Source organism: Lonchura striata, chromosome 6 (genome assembly GCF_046129695.1).
Source record: "Lonchura striata isolate bLonStr1 chromosome 6, bLonStr1.mat, whole genome shotgun sequence".
In the NCBI taxonomy this organism is placed as follows: domain Eukaryota; kingdom Metazoa; phylum Chordata; class Aves; order Passeriformes; family Estrildidae; genus Lonchura; species Lonchura striata.
In genome coordinates, this window is record NC_134608.1 from 65,338,531 (window position 1) to 65,360,929 (window position 22,399).

Sequence of the window (22,399 nt, forward strand, 5' to 3'; positions counted from 1 at the left end):
CGCGGCGCTGATGACTCACCAGTTGCCAGGCAGACTCGCAGCTCCCCGCGTTCCCCACCGGGACCCACCTGCGCCCCCCCTCGGCCCCATGGCCCCGCGAGGGGAATTTGGGGAGGTGGGAGTGGGGCAGCGCCAAGGCCGGGCCCCCCCGCGCTGTCCTGGCGGGAGCGGCTGCAGTGGGGACCGAGTGCGGGCGGGAGCGGCCGAGAGCCCAGCGCTGCCCCAGCCCGACCTGCCCCAGCTCCATCCCTGCCCCTGCGCTGGGATGCTGTGGGGCTGGGGGGAAGAGGGAGCCGGCAGTGGGTGCTGGGCCTGGGGGCAGGAGGAGAAGGGAAGGAGAAGCAGCCTTGAGGAACAAAATGGTCAAACGATTCAGGTGGCATGAGAAGGTGGGATTTTGCAGGATAAGGAGGAATGGCAGTAGGAAGAGGAGTGTGAGGAAGAGCAGGCACACAAGAGGAGGAGGAGGAGGAGCAGAAAGAGGAAGCAGCAGAAGGTTCCACCAGTCCTTATAGGTGCAGCCTCTCCCTCAGCCCAGGATCGCTGCTCCCCCCACATGCAGCAGGTGACTGTGGAGGGGGATCCACGATTTTCACGGGGTGAATCTTGGTGTTTCTGAGTTTTCTTGGGCTAAATGTTGGTGCTTTGGTTTTATGTGGCAGCTGAATCTTTATCTTTTGGAGGAGGATTTGCTGAGCTGTGGTGTTTGGGGTGTTTTTGTTCTGTGTCTTGGAAGTTTATGGGATTTTTGGGCTGAATCTTGGTGCTTTGGAGGTTCTTACAGACACAAGATTCGCAATGACTTCCTGAGATGAACTTGGGCAAGGAGGAACCTCCAGTCCAAGGTGCTCTCCTCTTGTTTTTTCCCCAAACCAGGAGTTTACATTTTCAGGGCGTGGCTGGATGGAGGAGGAGGAAAAGCCCCGGAGATGCTGCAGGACGAGGAGCTGCAAACCCAGCCCAGGGAGCTGTGGGGAGGAAAGAGCCCCCCTGAGCCAGGAAGGCGGGCGGAGATCCAGCCGGAGCTCGGAGCTGGTGGAGAAGCCTCATGACAGGGAGAAGCCCCACAAGTGCTTGGAATGTGGGAAGGGTTTCAGCTGGAGCTCCAGCCTCATCCGGCACCAGAGGATCCACACTGGGGAGAGGCCCTACGAGTGTGGGGTGTGTGGGAAGAGGTTTCAGAGAAGCTCCCATCTCCTCAGACACGAGTGGAGTCACACAGAGGAGAGGCCCTCCCGCTGCTCCGACTGCGGGAAGGGCTTCAAGCACAACTCCAGCCGCATCAGGCACCGGCACATCCACACCGGGGAGAGGCCCTACGAGTGTGGGAAGTGTGGGAAGGGCTTCAGTCACAGGTCTAGCCTGGTCGACCACCAGGTGATCCACACTGGGGAACGGCCCTATGAGTGCTTGGAATGTGGGAAGAGCTTTGGGCGGAGCTCACACCTGAGAACACACCAGCGCATCCACACTGGGGAGAGGCCCTACGAGTGTGGGAAGTGTGGGAAGAGCTTCTCCGGGAGCTCTCAACTGACACAACACCAACGGAGGCACCACTAAGGGAAGCCCTGTGAGTGCCCCGAGTGAGGGAAGAGCTTGGAGTGAGGGAAGACAGAGAGGGAAGAGCTTGGTGTGCTGCTGCAGCTCCATCCATGGGAGGATCCAGGCTGGATGACCCCCAGTGACCCCCGTGGGGCAGAGCCCTGGTGCCCCCGTATGGGGATAAAACAGAGAGTAAAGCAATGGAGCTGATAAGGGGGCCCGATATCTGAGGCCTGACTGAGCAGAAACTGTGGGAGACACAGACACAGTTTCAGTCTCCCTGGGCAAGAAGTGGCCAAGCAACATGGTGTGAGTCTTTGTGATAAAAGAAATGTTCCCAGGTTACTGGATGTCACGAAGAATGTGTAACCAATGGGAAATTGCTACCAAAAACAGAGCCCTCTATAAGCCCCATACAAGGAAATCCCTGTATAAACACCTGGTACACTCAATAAAATTTGCTTTGGTCTAAACTGGGATGTCCCCGTCTCTCCATGGTGGATAACCCTGTTGTGGGTGATCCCCGTTGGCTGGGGGAAGGTGCTGGAGGGATTTCTTTCCCTTCTCCTGGTGCTGCCGTGGTTTGGTTGGTAATAAATTCCCTCCCTGTGCCCAGGCTGGGTCTGTTGTCCCCGTGCCGGTGCTCGGGGCGGGATCTCTCCCGTTCCTTCTCTGCACTGCCGGGCCTCTCCTCAGCCAATGAGAGAACGCGGTGGAGAAGAGTCAGCCAATCAGCGAGAGCGGGGCTGATGACTCACCAGTTGCCGGGCAGACCCGCAGCAGGCAGTGTTCCCCACCTGGACCCGCCCTCCCTGCCCAGGGCCGGCCCCGCCGTGGGGTCCCCCCAAGTCCCTCCCCAGTGCCCCCAGGAACTGGGCTGGGTTTAACTGGGAAGCTTTACTGGGAACACTGGGAGCAGGGGGCAGGGGCAGAGTGACAGCAGGGCTGGGGGACACTCGACCCCCCCCAAAATCAGCGTGGGGATGGAGCGGGGGTCCCGGCCAGGCCCGAGGTCACAGGGAGCGGCTGCGGCCGCCGGCGGCTCAGGAGCTCTGTGGGCAGAGAAAAGGGGGTGACACCGGGCTGGGGACCCCGGCGAGCACCCACACTCTGGGGGAGGGGGGACACGACTCACGGGACCCCCCAGACTCTCTTGCACAGGTAGAACCCGATCCCCAGTACCAGGAAGACAAAACCCAACTCAGGAGTCTCCAGTTCCTGTCAGCATCTTGCTGCGGCAGCATCCACCAGCATCTGGGTGGTCCACAGTGGTCAGGATCTCCCAAAAACTCTCACAGGCACCCAGGCCCCTCCAAGCACCCTCCTCATTGCTCCCAACCCACTCAGGATCCCCTGAAACCTCCCTCTTGATCCCTTCCTGACCTCCCCAGGACCCACCAAAGCCCCTCCTGTCCCTCTCAGGATCCCACAGCCTCCTTCCAGTTGCCCCCACTGCCCCAGGACCCCCAAATCCTCTCCCAGTCTCTTCCCAGTGCCCACCAGGACCCCCAGAACCCCATCCCACCCTCCCCAGTATCCTTCAAACCCCTTCTTAGCCCTTCCAAACCTACAACCTCCTTTCCCAGTTGAAACCAGGATCTCTCCAACTCCCTCCCAGTTGCTCCCAGCACATCCCAGTGGTTCTCCCAGCGCCCCCAATTCCTCCCCTGTATCCCAGTGCTGGCTCACTGGGTGGTCCAGGCTGATGTGCTCCACCTGGCAGGTGGAGGTGACCCTGGCCCGGGTTGGGGTTTCCAGCAGCACCAGGAGCTGGTGGGTCCAGTCCCCGTTGGGGACCACGTCGGTGGCCACCACAGAGAGCTCCTGCTGGCCCTGGAACCACCTCAGCTGGGTGTGGGCAGGGTAGAAATCCACCAAGGAGCAGAGCAGGTGCCGGGGCTGGGCTGGGAGCTCGAGGGCAGAAGAGAGATGGACAAGGTGGGGGTGACTGGGAGAGAGCGGGAACACACTGGGATCAGCTGGGAGAAACGTGGAGAGAGAGGGGAGGGGTGGTGTGTCCATGGGGCAGAATGGGAATGGACTGGGAGGGACTGGGAATGAACTGGGCAAGACTGGGATGATACTCAGAGAGAGGGGAGGGGATGGGGGGCACTGGCAGAGAGGGTGGAGATCTCGGAGTGAACTGGGGAGGAATTGGGAATGGGCTGGGAAGGAGTGGGAGGGACTGGGGCGGCACTGGGAGAAACTGGGAATGGGCTGGGAAGGAGTGGGAAGGACTGGGGCGGCACTGGGAGGAACTGGGCATTAGCTGGGAAGGAGTGGGAGGGACTGGGGCGGCACTGGGATGAACTGGGAATGGGCTGGGAAGGAGTGGGAGGGACTGGGGCAGCACTGGGAGGAACTGGGAATGAAGCGCGCGGCACTGGGAGGCCGAGTCCAGCGCGGGGCACGCGGCGCTGCGGGTCTGCCTGGCAACAGATGAGTCATCAGAGACTCGCGCTCTGATTGGCTGAGGGGCGGCAGCGCCACGCCAGGCTGAGATGGACAGCCGGGAGGCACTGGGAGAGACTGGGATGGACTGGGAGAGCCACGGGGTCAGTAATTAGTTGGCTGGTCCGTCTTTGGGATGCTGCAGGCGAGGCTACAATTCTGGATGGCACTGAAGCGAGACATTTGGGATCCCTGTCACATGATCCTGTCATTGATCAAGGAATGATGAGGGGGGCTAACCCTCACAGCCTCTGGGCACGGGTTCTGGAAAGTGTAGCACAAAGGTACCTGTGTGCAGATGATCTTTATATGCAGCAGACCCAGTGGAAGACTACAGAACACGGGATCCAACGTCTGAGAGAAATGGCAGTGGCAGAGATTATCTTCTCAGATGAAATAACAACTAGGAATCCAGACTTGGTACCATGTACATCTGTGATGTGGCAAAAACTTGTACGGCTTGGGCCACATGAATACGCTTCTGCTTTAGCAATAATGAAGCAGGAGGAGAGGGATGAGACCTTGCTCGACATGGCAAGGAAACTCCGAGCATATGCAGATGCTGTACATGGCCCAACCCATGCCAGAATTGCAGCAGTGCAAACACATCTGCAGAAATTAGAAGGTAAGAAGAGAATCATAAGAGACTCAGGGAGGAGATTAAGGAGGACCTTTTCCAAATTTCAGCAGTACAGATCAGAGGTTCTGGTATGCAATGTAGATGTTCCTCAGATGGTGAGAGAAGGTACACCCCATGAGCTGAGCTGTGGTTCTTCCTGCATGACTGCAGAGAAAACATGAGGAGATGGGACAGAAAATCTGCTGCTGCTCTGGCACAATGGGTGCATGAATTGAAGGAAGGCAAGACTCAGAGAGGAAGTGCCACCAAAAGGAGAGCAGCTCCAGTTGCCCGTAGCCAAACTGCCAGGCATGATGATGATGATGACATGTCCGATCCCCTTGAAGGAACCTCTAAGACATACGCCCAAGGCAAGAAGGATAGCCAGGCTTAGAGGGGCCCTGCCTCTAGTCAGGTAGAGGTGAGGGAAAACCGTGTTTTCTGGACTGTGGGGATTCAATGGCCTGGCACATCGGAGCCACAAAGATATAAGGCTTTGGTCGATACTGGTGCACATTGCACATTAATTCCATCGAGACATGTAGGGGCAGAATCTGTCTCTATCGCGGGTGTGACAGGGGGATCACAGGACTTTACCTTGCTGGAAGCTGATGTAAGTCTGGCAGGAAAGGAGTGGAAGAAACACCCTATTGTGACTGGCCCAGAGGCCCCATGTATTTTGGGCATAGATTATCTTTGAAGGGGGTATTTTAAAGACCCAAAGGGACTCAGGTGGGCATTTGGGAGAGCAGCTGTAGTGACAGAGGGCATCCAGAAATTGAACACCTTGCCTGGACTGTCTGAGAATCCAACTACAGTAGGACTTTTGAAGGGAGAAGAACAAAAGGTACCAATTGCCACTTCAACAGTGCATCGTTGACAGTACAGAACAACTCGAGATGCTGTGGTTCCCATCCATAAGATGATCTGAGAGCTGGAGAGCCAAGGGGTGCTCAGCAAAACCCACTCACCCTTCAACAGCCCCATCTGGCCTGTGCGTAAATCTGAAGGAGAATGGAGATTGACAGTGGACTACCATGCATTGAATGAAGTGACTCCACCACTGAGCGCTGCTGTACCGGACATGCTGGAACTCCAGTACGAGCTGGAGTCCAAGGCAGCAAAGTGGTATGCCACCATTGATATTGCTAATGCGTTTTTCTCCATTCCTCTGGCAGCAGAATGCAGGCCTCAGTTTGCTTTCACCTGGAGGGGCGTGCAGTACACCTGGAACCGACTGCCCCAGGGGTGGAAACACAGCCCCACTATCTGCCATGGACTGATCCAGGCTGCACTAGAAAAGGGTGAGGCTCCAGAACATCTACAGTATATTGATGATATCATTGTGTGGGGGAACACAGCAGCAGAAGTGTTCAAGAAAGGAGAGAAAATCATCTGAATCCTCCTGGAAGCTGGTTTTGCCATCAAGAAGAGTAAAGTGAAGGGACCTGCTTGAGAGATCCAGTTCCTGGGAGTGAAGTGGCAAGATGGATGGGGTCAGATTCCTACAGATGTCATCAACAAGATCACAGCTATGTCCCCACCAACCAACAAGAAAGAGACACAAGCTTTCTTAGGTGCCATAGGTTTCTGGAGAATGCACATTCCTGAGTATAGCCAGATTGTGAGCCCTCTCTACCTGGTTACCCGCAAGAAGAATGATTTCCATTGGGGCCCTGAGCAGCAACAAACATTCACCCAGATCAAGCAGGAGATCGCTCATGCTGTAGCCCTTGGCCCAGTCAGGACAGGACCAGAGGTCAAGAATGTGCTCTACTCTGCAGCCGGGAACCATGGGTTGTCCTGGAGCCTTTGGCAGAAAGTGCCTGGGGAGACTCAAGGCTGACCACTGGGATTTTGGAGTTGGAGCTACAGAGGGTCTGAAGCCAACTACACCCCAACAGAGAAGGAAATCTTGGCTGCCTATGAAGGAGTCCAGGCCACCTCAGAGGTGATTGGCACGGAAGCACAACTCCTTCTGGCACCCGGACTGCCGGTGCTGGGGTGGATGTTCAAAGCAAAGGTTCCCTCCACCCACCATGCCACCAGAGCTCCATGGAGCAAGTGGATTGCACTCATCATGCAGCGTGCCCATATTGGTAAACGGAATCGCCCTGGGATTTTGGAAATAATTACAAATTGGCCTGAAGGTGAAAGTTTTGGTGTCACAGATGAAGAAGAAGAACCAGTGACACGGGCTGAAGAAGCTCCACCATACAACCAACTGCCAGCAGAGGAACCACATTAGGCTCTATTCACTGACAGTTCTTGTCGCATCGTAGGGATGAATCGGAAGTGGAAAGCAGCTGTATGGAGTCCCACACAATGGGTTGCAGAGGCCACTGAAGGAGAAGGTGGATCAAGCCAGCTTGCTGAACTCAAAGCCGTTCAACTGGCCCTAGACATTGCAGAAAGGGAGAAGTGGCCAAAGCTCTACCTCTACACTGATTCATGGATGGTAGCCAGTGCTCTGTGGGGGTGGCTGGAGAGGTAGAAAGAGGCTAACTGGCAGTGTAGAGGAAAACCTATTTGGGCTACTGAAGAGAGGAAAGATATCGCTACCTGGGTAGAGAAGCTACCTGTGAAGGTTCACCATGTAGATGCCCATGTCCCCAGAAGCAGAGCTAATGAAGAGCAGCAAAACAATCAGCAGGTAGATCAGGCTGCAAAGATAGGGGTATCAAAGATAGACCTCGATTGGGAACACAAGGGAGAGTTGTTCCTGGCTCGATGGGCCCGTGATGCCTCAGGTCATCAGGGCAGAGATGCCACCTACAAGTGGGCATGAGACTGAGGGGTGGATCTAGCCATGGACAGTGTTCCATCACCATCATGTGATCCATGACTGTGAGACGTGTGCTGCCATCAAACAGGCCAAGCGGGTGAAGCCCCTCTGGTATGGTCGGCAGTGGTCCAAGTACAGCTATGGGGAGGCCTGGCAGATTGACCACATCACACTGCCCCAGACACGCCAAGGCAAGCGCTATGTGCTCACCATGGTAGAAACCACCACTGGAAGGTTGGAAGCCTAGCCTTTCCTGTGTCTCATGCTACAGCCCGTAACACCATCCTGGGCCTTGAAAAGCAGGTCCTTTGGAGGCATGGTACCCCTGAGAGGATTGAGTCAGCAAATGGGACTCATTTCAAGAACAGCCTTATCAACACCTGGGCTAGGGAACATGGCATTGAGTGGGTGTACCACATCCCAAACCATGCACCAGCTGCAGGCAAAGTGGAGAGGTACAATGGACTGTTAAAAACCACCTTAAGAGCATTGGGTGGGGGATCTTTCAAAAATTGGGAGCAGCATTTAGCAAAGGCCACCTGGTTAGTTAACAGCCGAGGTTCCACCAATCGAGCAGGTCCTGCCCAGTCTGAGCCCCTGAATATAGTAGATGGAGATAAAGTCCCAGTGGCACATGTCAGAGGTTTGTTAGGGAAATCAGTGTGGATCAATTCTGCCTTGAGTACAGACAAACCCATTTGTGGGATTGTCTTTGCTCAGGGACCAGGTTGTACATGGTGGATAATGCAGAGAGATGGAGCAACACGATGTGTACCTCAGGGGGATCTGACTGTGGGGTGAGACTCGTGCAAATATCAATGTTTGCTGGATGTTACTGCCAGTGTCTGTACATGAAAACACACAGACATGAGGCAGAAGGAAATGTGTAAGTGTCAAAGGTTTGAGCAAGTGAAGTAGAAGGAAATGTGTAAATGTCAAAAGTTTGAGTAAATGAGATGAAAGGAAATGTTTATGAGTAAGTGAAAGATGGAAGTTTTTACTTGATGGAGTTTTTACATGATGTTGAAGATATGGAGATAAGGGGTGGAATGTCTGAGGGTGACGTTATGGTGTTTGTATCTCCAATTGTGTGTTCTGTGTGTGTTTGATATTCTGTTCTGTGCTCTCAGAACTGACTCAGAAAGTGAAGGTTTGTTTTGCCTTGTTATCAGCTGGCTCACCTCCCACCATGGTCTGCTGTCTAGTAGAGGCCAGTGCTGGCTGGCTTGCTTTGCTTTGCTTGCTGGCTTTTGCTTGCTTTGCTTTGCTTTTTTTTTTGCTTGCTTTTGCTTTTGCCTTTGCTTTTTAAATTAGTTTAGCTAAGCAGTCCAGTTCTTTCCCTGGACTGTTTCTTTTCCCTTTCCCTTTCCTGAATACCATCCAACCTGCTCCGGAATGGGATTTGGGAAACACCGAGGAGCACCGGGAGCCTGCGCTCTGTGATCTGCAGCAGCCATCCCCAGTGCCCAGAGCAATCCCCAGCGCCCAGACCCGGGCGACCACTCCCAGGAGAGACTTTCTGGATTTGTCATCTCTGCAGAATGGTGAAAGAGTTTTGTTGTCATCTGATGTTGTTCATTTTTTTAGTGCTGGGAAGGGTTTTGTTTGTTAAATAAACAGGTTCTTTTCAATTTCTGTCCGAGAAAATTCTTCCCGAACCAGGTGGGTGGGGATGGGCTGTGGGGGTTTGTTTTCTGCGGGCTCCTTTCAGAGGTTTTATCTAAAATTTGCTCTAAACTAGAACAAGTATTTTTCTGCAAAACTTGTGGCTTGAGAGAGTGGAAAAAAACCCTGTTGTAATCATATTTTGGTTCCAATTACTTTGTGTTGGTATGGAGCAATTACTGGTTATGTTGTTTGAATTCATAGTGTCTCTTGGGGTGAAGGCTTGCATGTGTCTCTGGTCCCTAGGGTTTTTTGAGATCTTAATCCCTCTATGGTCCCTAGGTTTATTTTTTTATCCAGGAATAGCTCCAGTATTGTCCCTAATATGTAGTTTTTGGAGTAGAAGAGCACTGACCAGAATACCCATCAGGCTGGGCTTGGGTGTCATGGCTTGCAGGGAGTTTATGAAGGTGCTGAAGTCTGTTCCAGGAATGCATGGATCATGGTCATGATTGTGCAGCCAGTTTGTTAGAGGAGTAGCAAGGGATGAGGCTTTTAAACCTTTGCTTTCCTTCTTCTCCTCTGAATCTCTTAGCTCCCTATTAGAGAATGTTCCGTTTCCCCTGACTGTTAAAGAGACCATCTTCCTGGTGTTTAATCTGGTAACTTTCTCTACACAGTCTGCAGTCTCTCTAGAATGAGGGCTGAGATTTCTAGAGGGGCTGAAGAGACCCCTGACCCAGGAGTAGACCCAGGTGTGAGAAATCCTGAGTGGTGTGGGAAATGGGGGGACGGGAATTGGCACATAGACCGTTTTCCCACATTCAAATCGATTTTACTGATTTGCCTAAAGTAGGAAGGTATAAACACTTATTGGTGATAATAGATCACTTGACTCACTTTGTAGAGACATTCCTTACCTCCAGGGCAACTACACAAACAGTAGTAAAAATACTATTAGAAGAGATAATCCCTTGCTACAGACTAGCAGAAGTAATAGACTCAGACAGAGGGCCACACTTTGCCTCCAAAATAATTAAAGAAGTAGTTACAATGCTAGGAACAAAGTGGCAATATCATACTCCCTGGCATCCACAAAGCTTGGGTAAAGTGGAAAGTGTAAATGGGAAAATTAAGAAACAACTAACTAAATCGATGTATAAAACACAGTTATCTTGGGTAAAATGTTTACCTTTAGCCTTGTTAAATATAAGAACTCAGCCCAGAACTGATATTGGAATTTCTCCATTTGAAATGCTTTATGGGATGCCTTATGACATGGATTCTCCTATAGATCACCCTGAAATGAGTAATCAACAAATTAACCAATATGTCAAGCAACTTATGAAAGCTTGGGAAGGGCTTAGAAGAGCTGAGTTACTAGTGCAAAAACCTCCTTTAGAGCTAGCAATCCATAATATAAATCCAGGTGATAAGGTGTTAATAAAAACCTGGAAAGAAACCTCACTGACCCCAAACTGGGAAGCCCCCTATGTTGTTTTACTCTCTACAGAAACTGCAGTCAGAACCGCTGAGAAGGGGTGGACACATGCGAGCCGAATAAAGGGATCATTCCTGATGCTGCCGAAGAGCCCTGGAGAATAACCAGCCAGCCCGGGGACCTTAAGGTCACATTTAAATGGACTGAATGGACTCAGTAAGAATTGTACAAACCAGCTGGTAGAGTGAGATATTGGACTATGGATATCCTATAACTAATGATTTTAGAGTATATTGTGCAAATAAGGATTGTAATTGTTACCCTTTTGTATGCTCTATTTGTAAAATTTGCCAGGAACGGTGGTGGGTCCATAGTTACAGAGGCACTCCTCCTGGGGTATTTGTAAAGGTGTTATCAGTTAGAAAGAGAACTGACAGAGTCAGTCCTAAGGATTGGAGAAGAGAACGGGACCCTACCAAGGGAATCCCAAGAGTGGTGGGAGGTGTTTACTAAGGGGGCTAGGCCTGAAAATTGTTGTTTTTCACTCCAATTCCCCTAATTGTTCAAATTATAAAAGGGAATTGCCAGAAAACTTTACCTGGGATTCAGTGTGACTCATCACAAGTGAAGGATAAAAGCTGGGAATCATTCAAAAAGAGGCAACAAAAACAGAGTAAGGATCCTCCTGAAGAATATCCTTGCTCCGAGAAGATGGTGCGCCTCGCGGCTCAGAGCAACCGAGTCGGCGAGAGAGGCAGAGGGATAAGAAGCGGTGGAGGAAAGAGCCCTCAGACTGGGACAATTGAAAGTATTTCAAGAACTGCCTCAAGGATACTGATCTCCCAAGGGTAAAGGTGAGCCCAGCAATAACATGTCAAAACAAACACTGGGAATGGGGAGATAATGATAATCAAACCCTGGGGCGGTTTGGACTCCACCCTTGCTGGCAAATTCTGTGCATATTAGTTATATGTTGTACTTGGCCTGGTCAAGGGGACTATGCACACCAGCCATTTAATTGGACTCTGACCAAAACAGACCAAGGGAAAGTTGTTAAGCATAATGCCACCACTGTAGCTCCCATTTTTTTTGTTACTAACAAAGACTTGGCAGACTCTATGTGGAGATGGAGTAAACCTGAACTCCGGGCTACCTATTGGTGTCCTAGTTCCAATCCTGGGAGGGGATATTGTCATTACCCTGGGGAATATCTGTGTGGGTATTGGGGCTGTGAAACCATAGCAACCGCCTTGGCTGTCACCCATCCAGGTAAATGTTTAAATGTCTCATGGTACCCTGAGGGGTGCAAAACTCCGGGGTATGGCACTCAAGGAGAAATTCTGTATAAGGGAGATTGCAGGTCCCGTAATATTGTTGTTACTAAGTTTAACTTTCAGACCTTACATTTTTAATAAAATCATAGACATTGTAAAAGGAAGATTAGAGGCAGCTCATCTAACACTTATTGGAGATAGGTAGGAAACATTGCCCAGGGACTTAGAAGTAGATGAAACCCTGGTCTTAAGCTACCCAGAGTTAAAGCGTTTTAATGAACAAATTGGTAAAGAGAAAAAGGGGGAATTGTAATAAATAAAAATTGTTTTGCTCATCAAAATGAGTGATAAAGGAGATAAGAATTTGAACTGAGTAGGGAATGCAATTAGCATAGAAGACTGTGTAACTAATTATATACAAGTTAACTTTTAGGCCAAGGACAATCTGTAAGGAAGATGAGGAGCCTTCATTCCTATGACCACCAAGGGCAGAACAAAATACCCCCAGGAACCAATTGCACCAATGCAGAGTGCATAGAGAGAAAATGCGTCAACAGGAAATAAAAAGGGACTATAAAAACAAAAAGGTGAAGGGGGAAGGTGTGCCGTGGCAGAGCAGAGGCTCCCTGGCCACCCAGCGCTGTTCTTTTGCTTAATACCACTTGCTTAATAAATTCTTGTTAATTGATTTATCTATAATTAGCCTCCCCAATTGAATTTGTCCATAACACCCCTGGCCCAGCAGCAGGGGACAGGGGGCATGGCCTGTCCCCCTGGCCCAGCAGCAGGGGACAGGGGGCACGGCCTGTCCCCTGGCCCAGCAGCAGGGGACAGGGGGCACGGCCTGTCCCCCTGGCCTAGCAGCAGGGGACAGGGGGCACAGCCTGTCCCCCTGGCCCAGCAGCAGCCCTGTGCCCTGCCCAAGGCGCTCCCAGCAGGGGCTGGGCCCCAGAGGCAGGGGGAGACCCCAGTCCCAGGGCAGCGTTTCTGACCCGTTCCCTGTCCAGCCCAGCCTGCCCCATGTGTGCAGTGACCGCTGGCACGGGCTGCCCTGGACACTGTGACCTGCTGGGGACACTGAGAGCTGCCCCGCTGTGACACTGCCCTTGGGATTGCACAGGCACCAAACAAACCGCAGCCAGCACCGCCCCTTGTCATGTCCCAGGCACCGGAGAGCATCAGAGCCAGCCCCGCTCCTGGTGATGTCCCAGGCACCAGAGCACATCCCAGCCCCGCTCCTGGTGATGTCCCAGGCACCAGAGCACATCCCAGCCCCGCTCCTGGTGATGTCCCAGGCACCAGAGCACATCCCAGCCCCGTCCCGGTGATGTCCCAGGCACCAGGGCACATCCCAGCCTCGCTCCTGGTGATGTCCCAGGAACCAAGGCACATCCCAGCCCCGCTCCTGGTGATGTCCCAGGCACCAGAGCACATCCCAGCCCCACTCCTGGTGATGTCCCAGGCACCAGGGCACACCCCAGCCCCACTCCTGGTGATGTCCCAGGCCCTACGAGTGTCCCAGGTGTGGGAAGAGCTCATCACATGGCTCAGCTTTGACCCCAAACCAGCAGAGGCACCACAAAGGGCAGCCCTGCGAGTGCCCCAGTGTGGGAAGAGCTCCGTGCGCTACTCCAGCTCCATCCCCCTCGGGAGGATCCGTGCTGGATGATCCCCAGTGAGCCCCGGTGGGCAGAGCCCTGGTGACCTGTGGTGCTGCTGATCCATGTTGGGAAGACACCCAGCTGGGGGGATCCACATCCTCCTGGCTCCCCGTGGCCTGGATTTTCTTTTCATTTCTCTTTGCCCTTTCAAAACTCTTAAAAGCAGGCAAAAATAAAGATGTTGAGCTAAGACAAGGATGGGGACATGGAGGGGGGGGTCTTGCAGGGGATGTGGGGGATGATGGGTTTGAAGGACTTGGGGGTTCCTGGGAGGGACCTGGGAGTTTCTCAGGGCTTTGGGCACCCCAGGCTGAGCGGCTCCAGTTGCCCTGGGAGACCCTGGTGGAGGTTCTGGGCAGCTGGTCAAGGACCCCCTGCCCTGGATCTGTCTCCATGTTCCCCCATCCCAACGCCTCATCCACCTGCAGCGGCTGCCCCATTCCTTACTCCCCTTCCATACTCCCCTTGCCCCTGCCTGTTCCCGTGTCCCCCCTGTCCCGTTCCTATCCTGCTCCCATCCCAATCCGGACCCCATTCTTTATCCTTGTACCGTATTCCCTGTCCCTGTCCCCATTCCCAGTCCTATTCCCTGTCCCCATTCCTGGTCCCTGTCCCCATTCCCTGTCTCTGTCACCACTCCCAGTCCCTGTCTCCATTCCCATTCCCCATTCCCTGTCCCCATTCCCATTCCCTGTCCCCATTCCCATTCCCTGTCCTCAATCCCGGTGAGACATTAATTTTGAAGAATTAAGAATTTTAGGAAAGTTAAGATGATAGTTAAATTGGATGTTGCTGACTTATCGGAAGTAGATAAATGGGCTTTGTTCATAGTTAACAGTAGCTGGATCTTAGATAAGATATCCAGGATCTATTAACTCATTGCTTGCCAGCTTTATGCTTGGGTAGCTGTGCTTATCATGTGAAACAGAATGTGATAAACAGATTTCAGGGACACAAAAACAGTTGCAGACTTCCCATACTTTAGGAATCCATTAAGCACAGGAAAACGGCAAGGACTCATTTGTCACGTGTGCATGAGAAAGGCAGAAAGGTCAGAACGAGGAAGACTTATTTTACTTCCTCATTTTGGAGACCCCTCCCCAAAATGGACCCCTGACTCATTTCAGGGAACAGAACTACACATGCTTAATTGCCTTTTTGCCAATTAGCATGTGAAGCGGATCAGAGGAAGTTACAGGGATATGAATATGCATTCATATTTTGTGTATTCAAGACTTCTGCAAATAAAAAAGCTTTGTAATACCTGTGATTTTTGCAGTGTGCATTAGGGAATTATCCCAGGTACTGCCTGGCTGTCTCAATAAACATACACTTTCTAAATTTAAACCCGTAGAGAGTTTTTGTCCATCTCAGTTGGATATCGATATTAGATTGATATTCATATTTTAGTAAATCATTGTCCTAAAGAAGTCCTAGTATGTGCATTAACATGTCTTTTCTTAATATTCTAGTAATTATTCTTGCATTGCTTCAAGATAAACTGGTATGATTCAAAGAATATCCACTGAGGTACACATAGAACATCGATTTATCATAAGCAAATTGCAGTTGCAGAGATTTTCACTGACATTCTGCCACTTGTCATCATTTTAAAAGTGAAAAGTCAGCTATTAAAGTCAATAACAAAATTTCTAACTTCTAACAAAGGGAAAAAAGTATATGGTTTGCACTAGATAAAATATAAATACAGAAAATGTCTCCCAACCAAGTTCCTTGCCCTGATCAAAACATCTCCCAATCAAGTTCTTCGCCCTGAACCTGGCTGGTAAAGAAAAATATTATCAGTAAACCTGGATGAAACGTTGCATAAGTTAATAGTATTCAAAGTCCATGTTCTGTTCCTATTATTATTTCTTAGACAAAGAAAAAAGGGGAAAGGGGTTGGATTGAGGGTACACCCTCCTCTCCTCTGAGTCTGTTCTCATGTTTTACAATAAATCCTACAACAGTACAATACAGCTGCCTAAAATATGGACACTGGAAACCACAGACAGCATTACAAATGATCACCTGCCTCATGGACAGTTCATAGATGGATTTGATTTGTTTACAAATTATTTCTCAAGTTTGCAAACAGTTTTTCTGTTTACAGATTGTTTTCTGGAAGTTTGGTTTTTCCCCGAGGGATCAAGTGCTTAAAGGTTGTTTTTTAAAATTGGGTTTTTCTCTAAGGGTTAAATGGGCTCAGGGTTAAATAGCTTTCTGCTTTTAGAGATAAGTTCAATTTGTAACCAAGAAGCATTATGCCTGTGGCCTGAGTTCTCCCCTTCAGGAACTGCTGCAGCTCCAGTGTAAATTAGATGCATGCTGTCCTCTGTCCCCATGTTGGCAAAGGGCCCTTGCAGATGGGTGACTGTCCTGGGTTGTAAGATAAGCTTGTATTCCATTTGCCATCTGTTGAAGGCAAACCGGTTGGACAGGTTTTTGTTATCTCTCTCAGAGACAATGGTTTGCCCCGTAGAGGCAATGGTTTTTTTATACACTATTGACTGACTCACTGCCGGGCTGGTAAATGTAACACCATCCCATTGTGAGGGGTCCCACCCAGAGGGGGAAGCCAAGAACTCTATTATTGTATAAAGGGGTAGCTTTTGGGGAGAGAGGCAGCTGGCTCTCTCTCTTTGCGGGATTCCCAGGGAAGCAGCTCTCTTCGGCGGCACTCACAGCGAAGCAGCCGGAGCGCGCTGAGGCGACAGCGGCGGAGCTCGGAGGCAACCCTGGCACAGAGGAAGACCGGCCCCACTGCCACCAGATCTTCAGAGGAAAACTATACCCTTCAAAAGATCACCACTGCATCTGCAATTCATCAACCATTGCAAGGGGAGCAATTATCCCAGCAGAACTGCTACTGGCACCCCGACTCCTCAGGTTCTGGACTTTTTTCACTGGTTTTGTTTGTACCGATTGCATTTGCCTTTTTAAATTGTTGTCTAGTTTTCTACTAGTAAAGAATTGTTACTCCCATTCCCACATCTTTGCCTGAGAGCCTTTTAATTTAAAGATCCTGGTAATTCAGAGGGAGGGGGGTTTGCCGTTCTCCATTGCACAGGAGGCTTTGCCCTCTTTCACAGACTCCTGTCTTGTCGAACCAAGACACACGTGCACCTCCGATGGGGACAAAACGGGTGTCTTTGTCCTGGCTGTGAGTTTCTGCCAGTGGCCTTTGCTGGCCCCAAGGTCACCTGTCCAGCAGCTCTCCATCCTCCTTCCCCCACTGCATCTCCCTGCTTCAGGCACTGGCCTGAAAGCTGGCCTAGGGACAGCTGCAGGGCCACCAGGCCCGCTGCTCCCCCTGTGTCTCTCTGGGCCTCTCCCTGCCACACTTGGGCCCTGTCACATGAACACCTCGGCACTGAGCGCTGTATTGGGGGGCTTCGTCCTTTGCAGGCAACTGTGGTAATATGGAAGATCCTCCAGGAGCGCTGTGTCCCAGATATAGTGGATGAGCATTTCCCGCAGTTATTTGTGCCTCTGCTCTTCCAAGTGTTCTTCAGCTCCAAAGAGATGCCAGAGGCAGTTGGTACCTTCTGCAAGGGATGCCAGGAAGAACACGGCCTTGCCACCAGCCCCAGCAGGTGCTCTATCCCAGTCCTTCTGTCCCTGCCACATGGCCAGGGCAGGAGCCAGTGCTCCCAGTGTGACCCGGGCTGTCACAGGATGGGGCCACACGCAGGAGTGTCATTACTGCGTCATTTGGCTGCACTTCTGTGAGATACAGCAGGGCGTTGTCCAGCCTGTGCTCAGCAGAATCATTGGCCATGAGCCACTGGTGGATGTATCTCACCATGGTGGGCACATGGAGAAGGCACAGGGAGACTTGGAAAGCTGCCAGAGGGAGCAGTGTTCCCAGGGTCCCCAGAGAAATGCTTCCCTTCCCACCGCACTGCGATGGCCTCAAAGGCTCACAGGGGCCAGCAGCAGTGGCTTGGGAAGCCGTGTGACTCATGGGGGAATTGAAGCCTGGCCACAGCTGCCTACTTGCTCTGCTCTGGAAACACCCCTCTGCACAAGCAAATCCAGCAGGGCGGCACTGGTCTCATGTCTGAGGAGCTCTGAGCATGCTCTGAGCCCAGGACCCATGGCGCTGGTCTCTTCCTGCTGAATTCTCTTGATGAATTTGCAAACGAGCTGTAGGAGAAGGGCAAGAAGCCACGGAGTGCTGCAGGCGTGCTGCTGGGCTGAGCAGTGCCAGCAGGCCCAGCCCAGGTGGGGATGGCTGCAGGTACCTGCGCTGTTCTGTGGAAGCGGCCACGGGTGCGTTCCTGCTCTCGTGTGCGCTGCACGGCTGCACCTGGCAAAGAGCGAGCGCAGCCCGAGCTGAGGGGCTGCGGGAGAGGCCGGAGAACACAGCCCAGCCCTGCGCTGCCCAGGCAGGGACAGCCCCACGACGGCCCAGGGCACGGAGCACGGCTGTGGGGTGTCTGCCCGGCCCCTATTCCATCCTGTCCATGGGCATGGCCCCAGAAGATGATGGGATGGGATGGGATGGGATGGGATGGGATGGGATGGGATGGGATGGGATGGGATGGGATGGGATGGGATGGGATGGGGCCAAGCTGGCTGAAGGCAGCGGCCCTGTGGCCCAGCTCTGCCACTCACCCTTCTGCGGTGGCTGGAACTGCTCCACCTCTTCAGGCTGCTCTGCTGGGGCAGCTTCAGGGCCTTCTTTCTCCTCCTTCCCCCAGGCCAGCTTGGGCACGCTCGCAGGTCTGTGCTCTATGTCACTACCTGGATTCATGGCTACTTGTAGGAGAAGGTGGCTCAGAAAAGGTCCGAGTCAGCAAGTGCTGCAGTCGTGCCTTGAGGGCACCTGCAAGAGTGAAGACTTGGCAAGGCTACAGGACAGCAAGTCCTGCACTCTGGTCCTGGGGGCTTCAGCCACAAGGATAGTAGACTCCTGTCAAGGATGGTGCAAAGCAAATGCCACAGTCTGCCCTCGAAGACAGCTGCAGAAGAGATGCCTCAGGAAGTCCAGGGCTCACCAAGTGCTTTGGTCTGGCCACGAGCTCACCTGCAGGAGTAATACCTTGGGAAAGCTCTGGGTCAGCAAGGAACGAGTGGCTGTGCGAGGGCTCCTCACAGCACCACTCTGTCCTGTCCTGTCCCATCGCGTGCACCGAGCACTGTGGCATGGCCTTGTCACTGCCAACACCTCTGCCACAGCGTGTCACAAAGGGCCCTTGGATCCCCTGTCCCGTTCCATTCCACGGTGACCATGCTGCACCGTGTCACCAAGGGCCCTTGGAATCCCTGTCCCGTTCCATTCCACGGTGACCATGCTGCACCGTGTCACCAAGGGCCCTTGGAATCCCTGTCCCGTTCCATTCCACGGTGACCATGCTGCACCGTGTCACAAAGGGCCCTTGCACGCACTGCCACCTGCCCTGGGGCCACCCCCAGCCCCCCAGAGTGGCCCAGGGTGGAAGGAATGCCTTGCCCCAGGTGTGTCAGACAGCCCAACAGGATCTTTAGGAAGGGCTCAGCCCATCAGCAAACGCTGCCCTGCTCTGCGGGCTCAGAGTAGCAGGAGCCCCCGCAGCTGCCGACGCAGCCGCGCTGGGAAGGGCACGGGGCCTCCACAGAAGCTGGCACGGCCTCCTCGGGACACGTCCCACACGGTGGCCATCCTGAGCACGGCCGTGGGACACAGACCAGGAACGTGTGGGCCAGGGCAGGAATGCTGCTCTGAGCCCTGGGGCCCGGGCAGCGCTGACAGTAGCAGGTGAGGCACAGTCCCCGCCCAAGCAGAGTTCCCCCGAGCCCTGGCAGCACCGGTGCCCGTCTCCTGCCCAGAAACCGGTGCCCCAAAAGGGCTTCTCTGCCAGAGGGCAGCCAAAGCTGGTTTCTGTGAGAGCAGTGGTCCTGTAGAAAAGGTGTAGTTGGTCCAGTGGAAAACCCCAGCTTTGTCCTCTTGGAAACTTGTGGGAAGGCTGCCTCTCTGTCTAGAAATCCCAGGATATATCTAGGTTGGAATGTATAGCTCTTCCCCCTGGGTGGAGCATCTCACCATGGGCTGATGTCATTCTGAGTAACACAGTGGGTCCTTGATAAAAGCCAGGAATGTCATAAAATGGGAAAGCTGGCCGGACAGAATGCACATCCAACCAATATTATTAATGCCACGTTCTCCGCTTATTTGAGAGAAGATGGCAGTTTTTATACACATCTACATAGTTTACAATTTACAAAGGCACTCTGATTGGCAAGCTAACATTTTTTTCTTTGTCTTAAGGTGGCCGAAACCTTACACTATAAACCTCTACTACTTCACACCCAGACAGCCCAGTGCTCCCCATCACACCTTAATACAATTTCTAACTGTACCACAAACTCTTAATTTCTAACTGTGTCAGAGGCTGGAAGGCCTCACAAGGCCCAAATCTGAGGCCCAGACTGGAGTAGCTCAAATCTCATTCCAAACATAAATCATGACCTCTGTCTCAGAAATGCTTCAACACTTGATCCCCTGTTAAACAGAAATGGCTCTGGAGGGAGTTATCTCTGAGCCATGTGGGGAGACATTGATGGGCTCATTCACAGGAGATAAGGAAAACAGTCCAGAGGCAGCTGCTACACAGATGGCAATAGAAAACATCTGGACTCTCAATCTCAGACAACAAACAAACTGTATGTTTACTGATAAATGAAATTGGATATTGAAAGATGAAATAAACAATGGGGAAAAAACATAGATTCCATGAAAATTAAAATCTAAAAGTGAGTGACGTACATTAGAGGGGAATCTTTGGTATCAGGCATATCAGGACCGCTTAAGTACCTCATCCAGTGTGGAAAGACAGAAGGGAAATTAGGATAAAAACGAGGCTACGTCCTCCAAAAATTGGAAAGACTTCAAGGGAATGCCCCATGGCCTCTCCCTTTATTTGAATAAAATAAAAGAACTCCTCTGTCTCTGTTTAGGACATAAACCTGTGGCAGGCAGCTCTATGGCCACAGAGAGAAACAACTTTCCCAGGCATTGTCCTGGGGGCAGGCTGTGAGAAGAACAGAGAAAAGAATGAGAAACAATTCTTATCTTCACTTGCTGCACCTGCTGTTGTGAACATGTGGAATGTGTTATGGAGATTTGTTTGCCAAAGGGTGTTTTTTTAATTAGCCAATGGTGGTGGTGATTGGATTAGTGGACCAATTAGGTCCAGGTGTATTATAACTGTATATAAAAGCAATGGGTTTCTTAATAATGATATATAAGATAATAAAGAGGTTATCAGCCTTCTGTGAATCATGGGGTCAGTGCTAATTTTTACCCAGCTGGGGGCTTGTGGCTATGACATAAACCTCTGGTGTTTGTGGATTAATTTTCCTGACAAGTTCTTCCCAAACTGTTCCAACGAGGATCACTCTTCTACAAGCGCAGTCCTTCAAGGACAGCCTGCTCCAGCTTGGGTCCTCCCAGGATCACACGTCCAACCAGGAAACCTCCTCTGGGGTGGGCTCCTCTCTCCACAGGTCTGCAGGTCCCTGCCAGCAATCTGTTCCAGCACAGGCCTCCCACGGGCTCACAGTCGCCTCTCAGGCATCCTCCTGCTGGGGCATGTGCTCCTGCAGGGCTGCAGGGCAATCTCAGCATCCCCGTGCCCTCCCTGTGCTCAGGGCTCAGCTGCCTCCCCAGGGCTGCCCCAGGGCTGCAGGGCAATCTCAGCATCCCCGTGCCTGGAGCACCTCCTGCCCCTCCTGCAGGGACCTGGCTGTCTGCAGGGCTGCTCCTCTCACACATCCTCGCTCCTTTCTGGACACAATTCCTTTGCTGCAATTGCTTTTCCCTTCTTCAGTGAGTTTACATATTCACAGCAATAACAGAGGCATCAGCACATCCCTGACGGGCCCGGCCCAGGCCAGTGGGCCTCTCCTGGAGCCGGCTGGCATTTGCTCTGTGGGCATGGGGGAGCTTCCAACAGCTTCTTACAGAAACCATTACTTCACCTACCAAAACCTGCCCATGCAAACCCAACAGACTTTCTTATCTATTTCCCACCTCCTCACTACACTAAGAATTTAATTCTAGTGACGATAATCATCAAGTGGTGACCAAGAGAGAAATTTAATATGTAAGTCTGCAGGCACTGAAGGTCACACTACAGACTAAATGAAAAAATGCCTCAAACCTACTCATCACAGAGACTAGCTGCTGGCACATTTGTGCATGTGCATTTATTCAATAAAATTCATAATTACTTGTAATGATTAGGCTGGATACTAATTTCACACCAAGACCCCCCTGCTTTTGAGCCCAGTCCCAATTGAAAAGTATTATAATAACCATTACATTTTTGGTAAAGACACATGCCTGATCCACATCCCACTGGAGCCACAGGTGGCACTGAATTTTAATGTTAAGAAGGATTGGAACATACTACATCCCTTATAATGATTTAAATTGACAGCTCACCCTTACAGCTTATGTGACAGCCCTCAGGTATCCAGCTGACACTACAGACTGTCTTTCCCAGGTTCAACACCTACACAAACAGAGAGATGGCCTCCCATCACATCTGCATAGGTAAAATGGGCAAAACAAGAGAAAAATTTCCCTTTCTGATATGAAATAAAGAGGAAAGCTGGCAGTCCTCACCCAGAGCTCTGCAGAAGGCTCTGTGGGGAGCGCACCTGACGTTATTGAAGCTGTGTGTTCAGCCCAGAGCCCTGGAAAGATGGGATTGGCCTGGCTGCCTCAGCCTGTTTGGCGCTGGCTCTTGCTCTGTTCTGGCCCTGCTGGTACAGCACTCACTGCTTGCCCAGCTTCCCTGCCATGTGTTGTACATGTTCCTGACCCATAAATCCTGTGAGACTATTGCTGATGGAATAGGGAGGAGTCACACTTTGAAAGAACCCTCTCCAGTTCCCCTTTGTTTGAATAGATGTACAACCTCGGCCATGCCTGGGAAGTGCTTCTTCACAGCCTGCAGTGCACCCTCCAATCCCTGGAAGTTTGAAGGGAGCACTGGGAATTACAGCATCCATTAATGCAGCTCAGGAGTG

At 51.7% G+C, this 22,399-nt stretch overlaps 1 protein-coding gene across 1 annotated transcript in view; it reads left to right on the forward strand.

Annotated features, from left to right (window-relative positions):
- LOC144246356 (uncharacterized) overlaps positions 1–22,399 on the forward strand; it is a 387,512-nt gene that overhangs the window by 216,091 nt on the left and 149,022 nt on the right. The window contains 2 exon segments of the mRNA XM_077783741.1: positions 1,287–1,583; positions 13,240–13,284. Coding sequence (XP_077639867.1) covers positions 1,287–1,583; positions 13,240–13,284 — 342 coding nt within the window.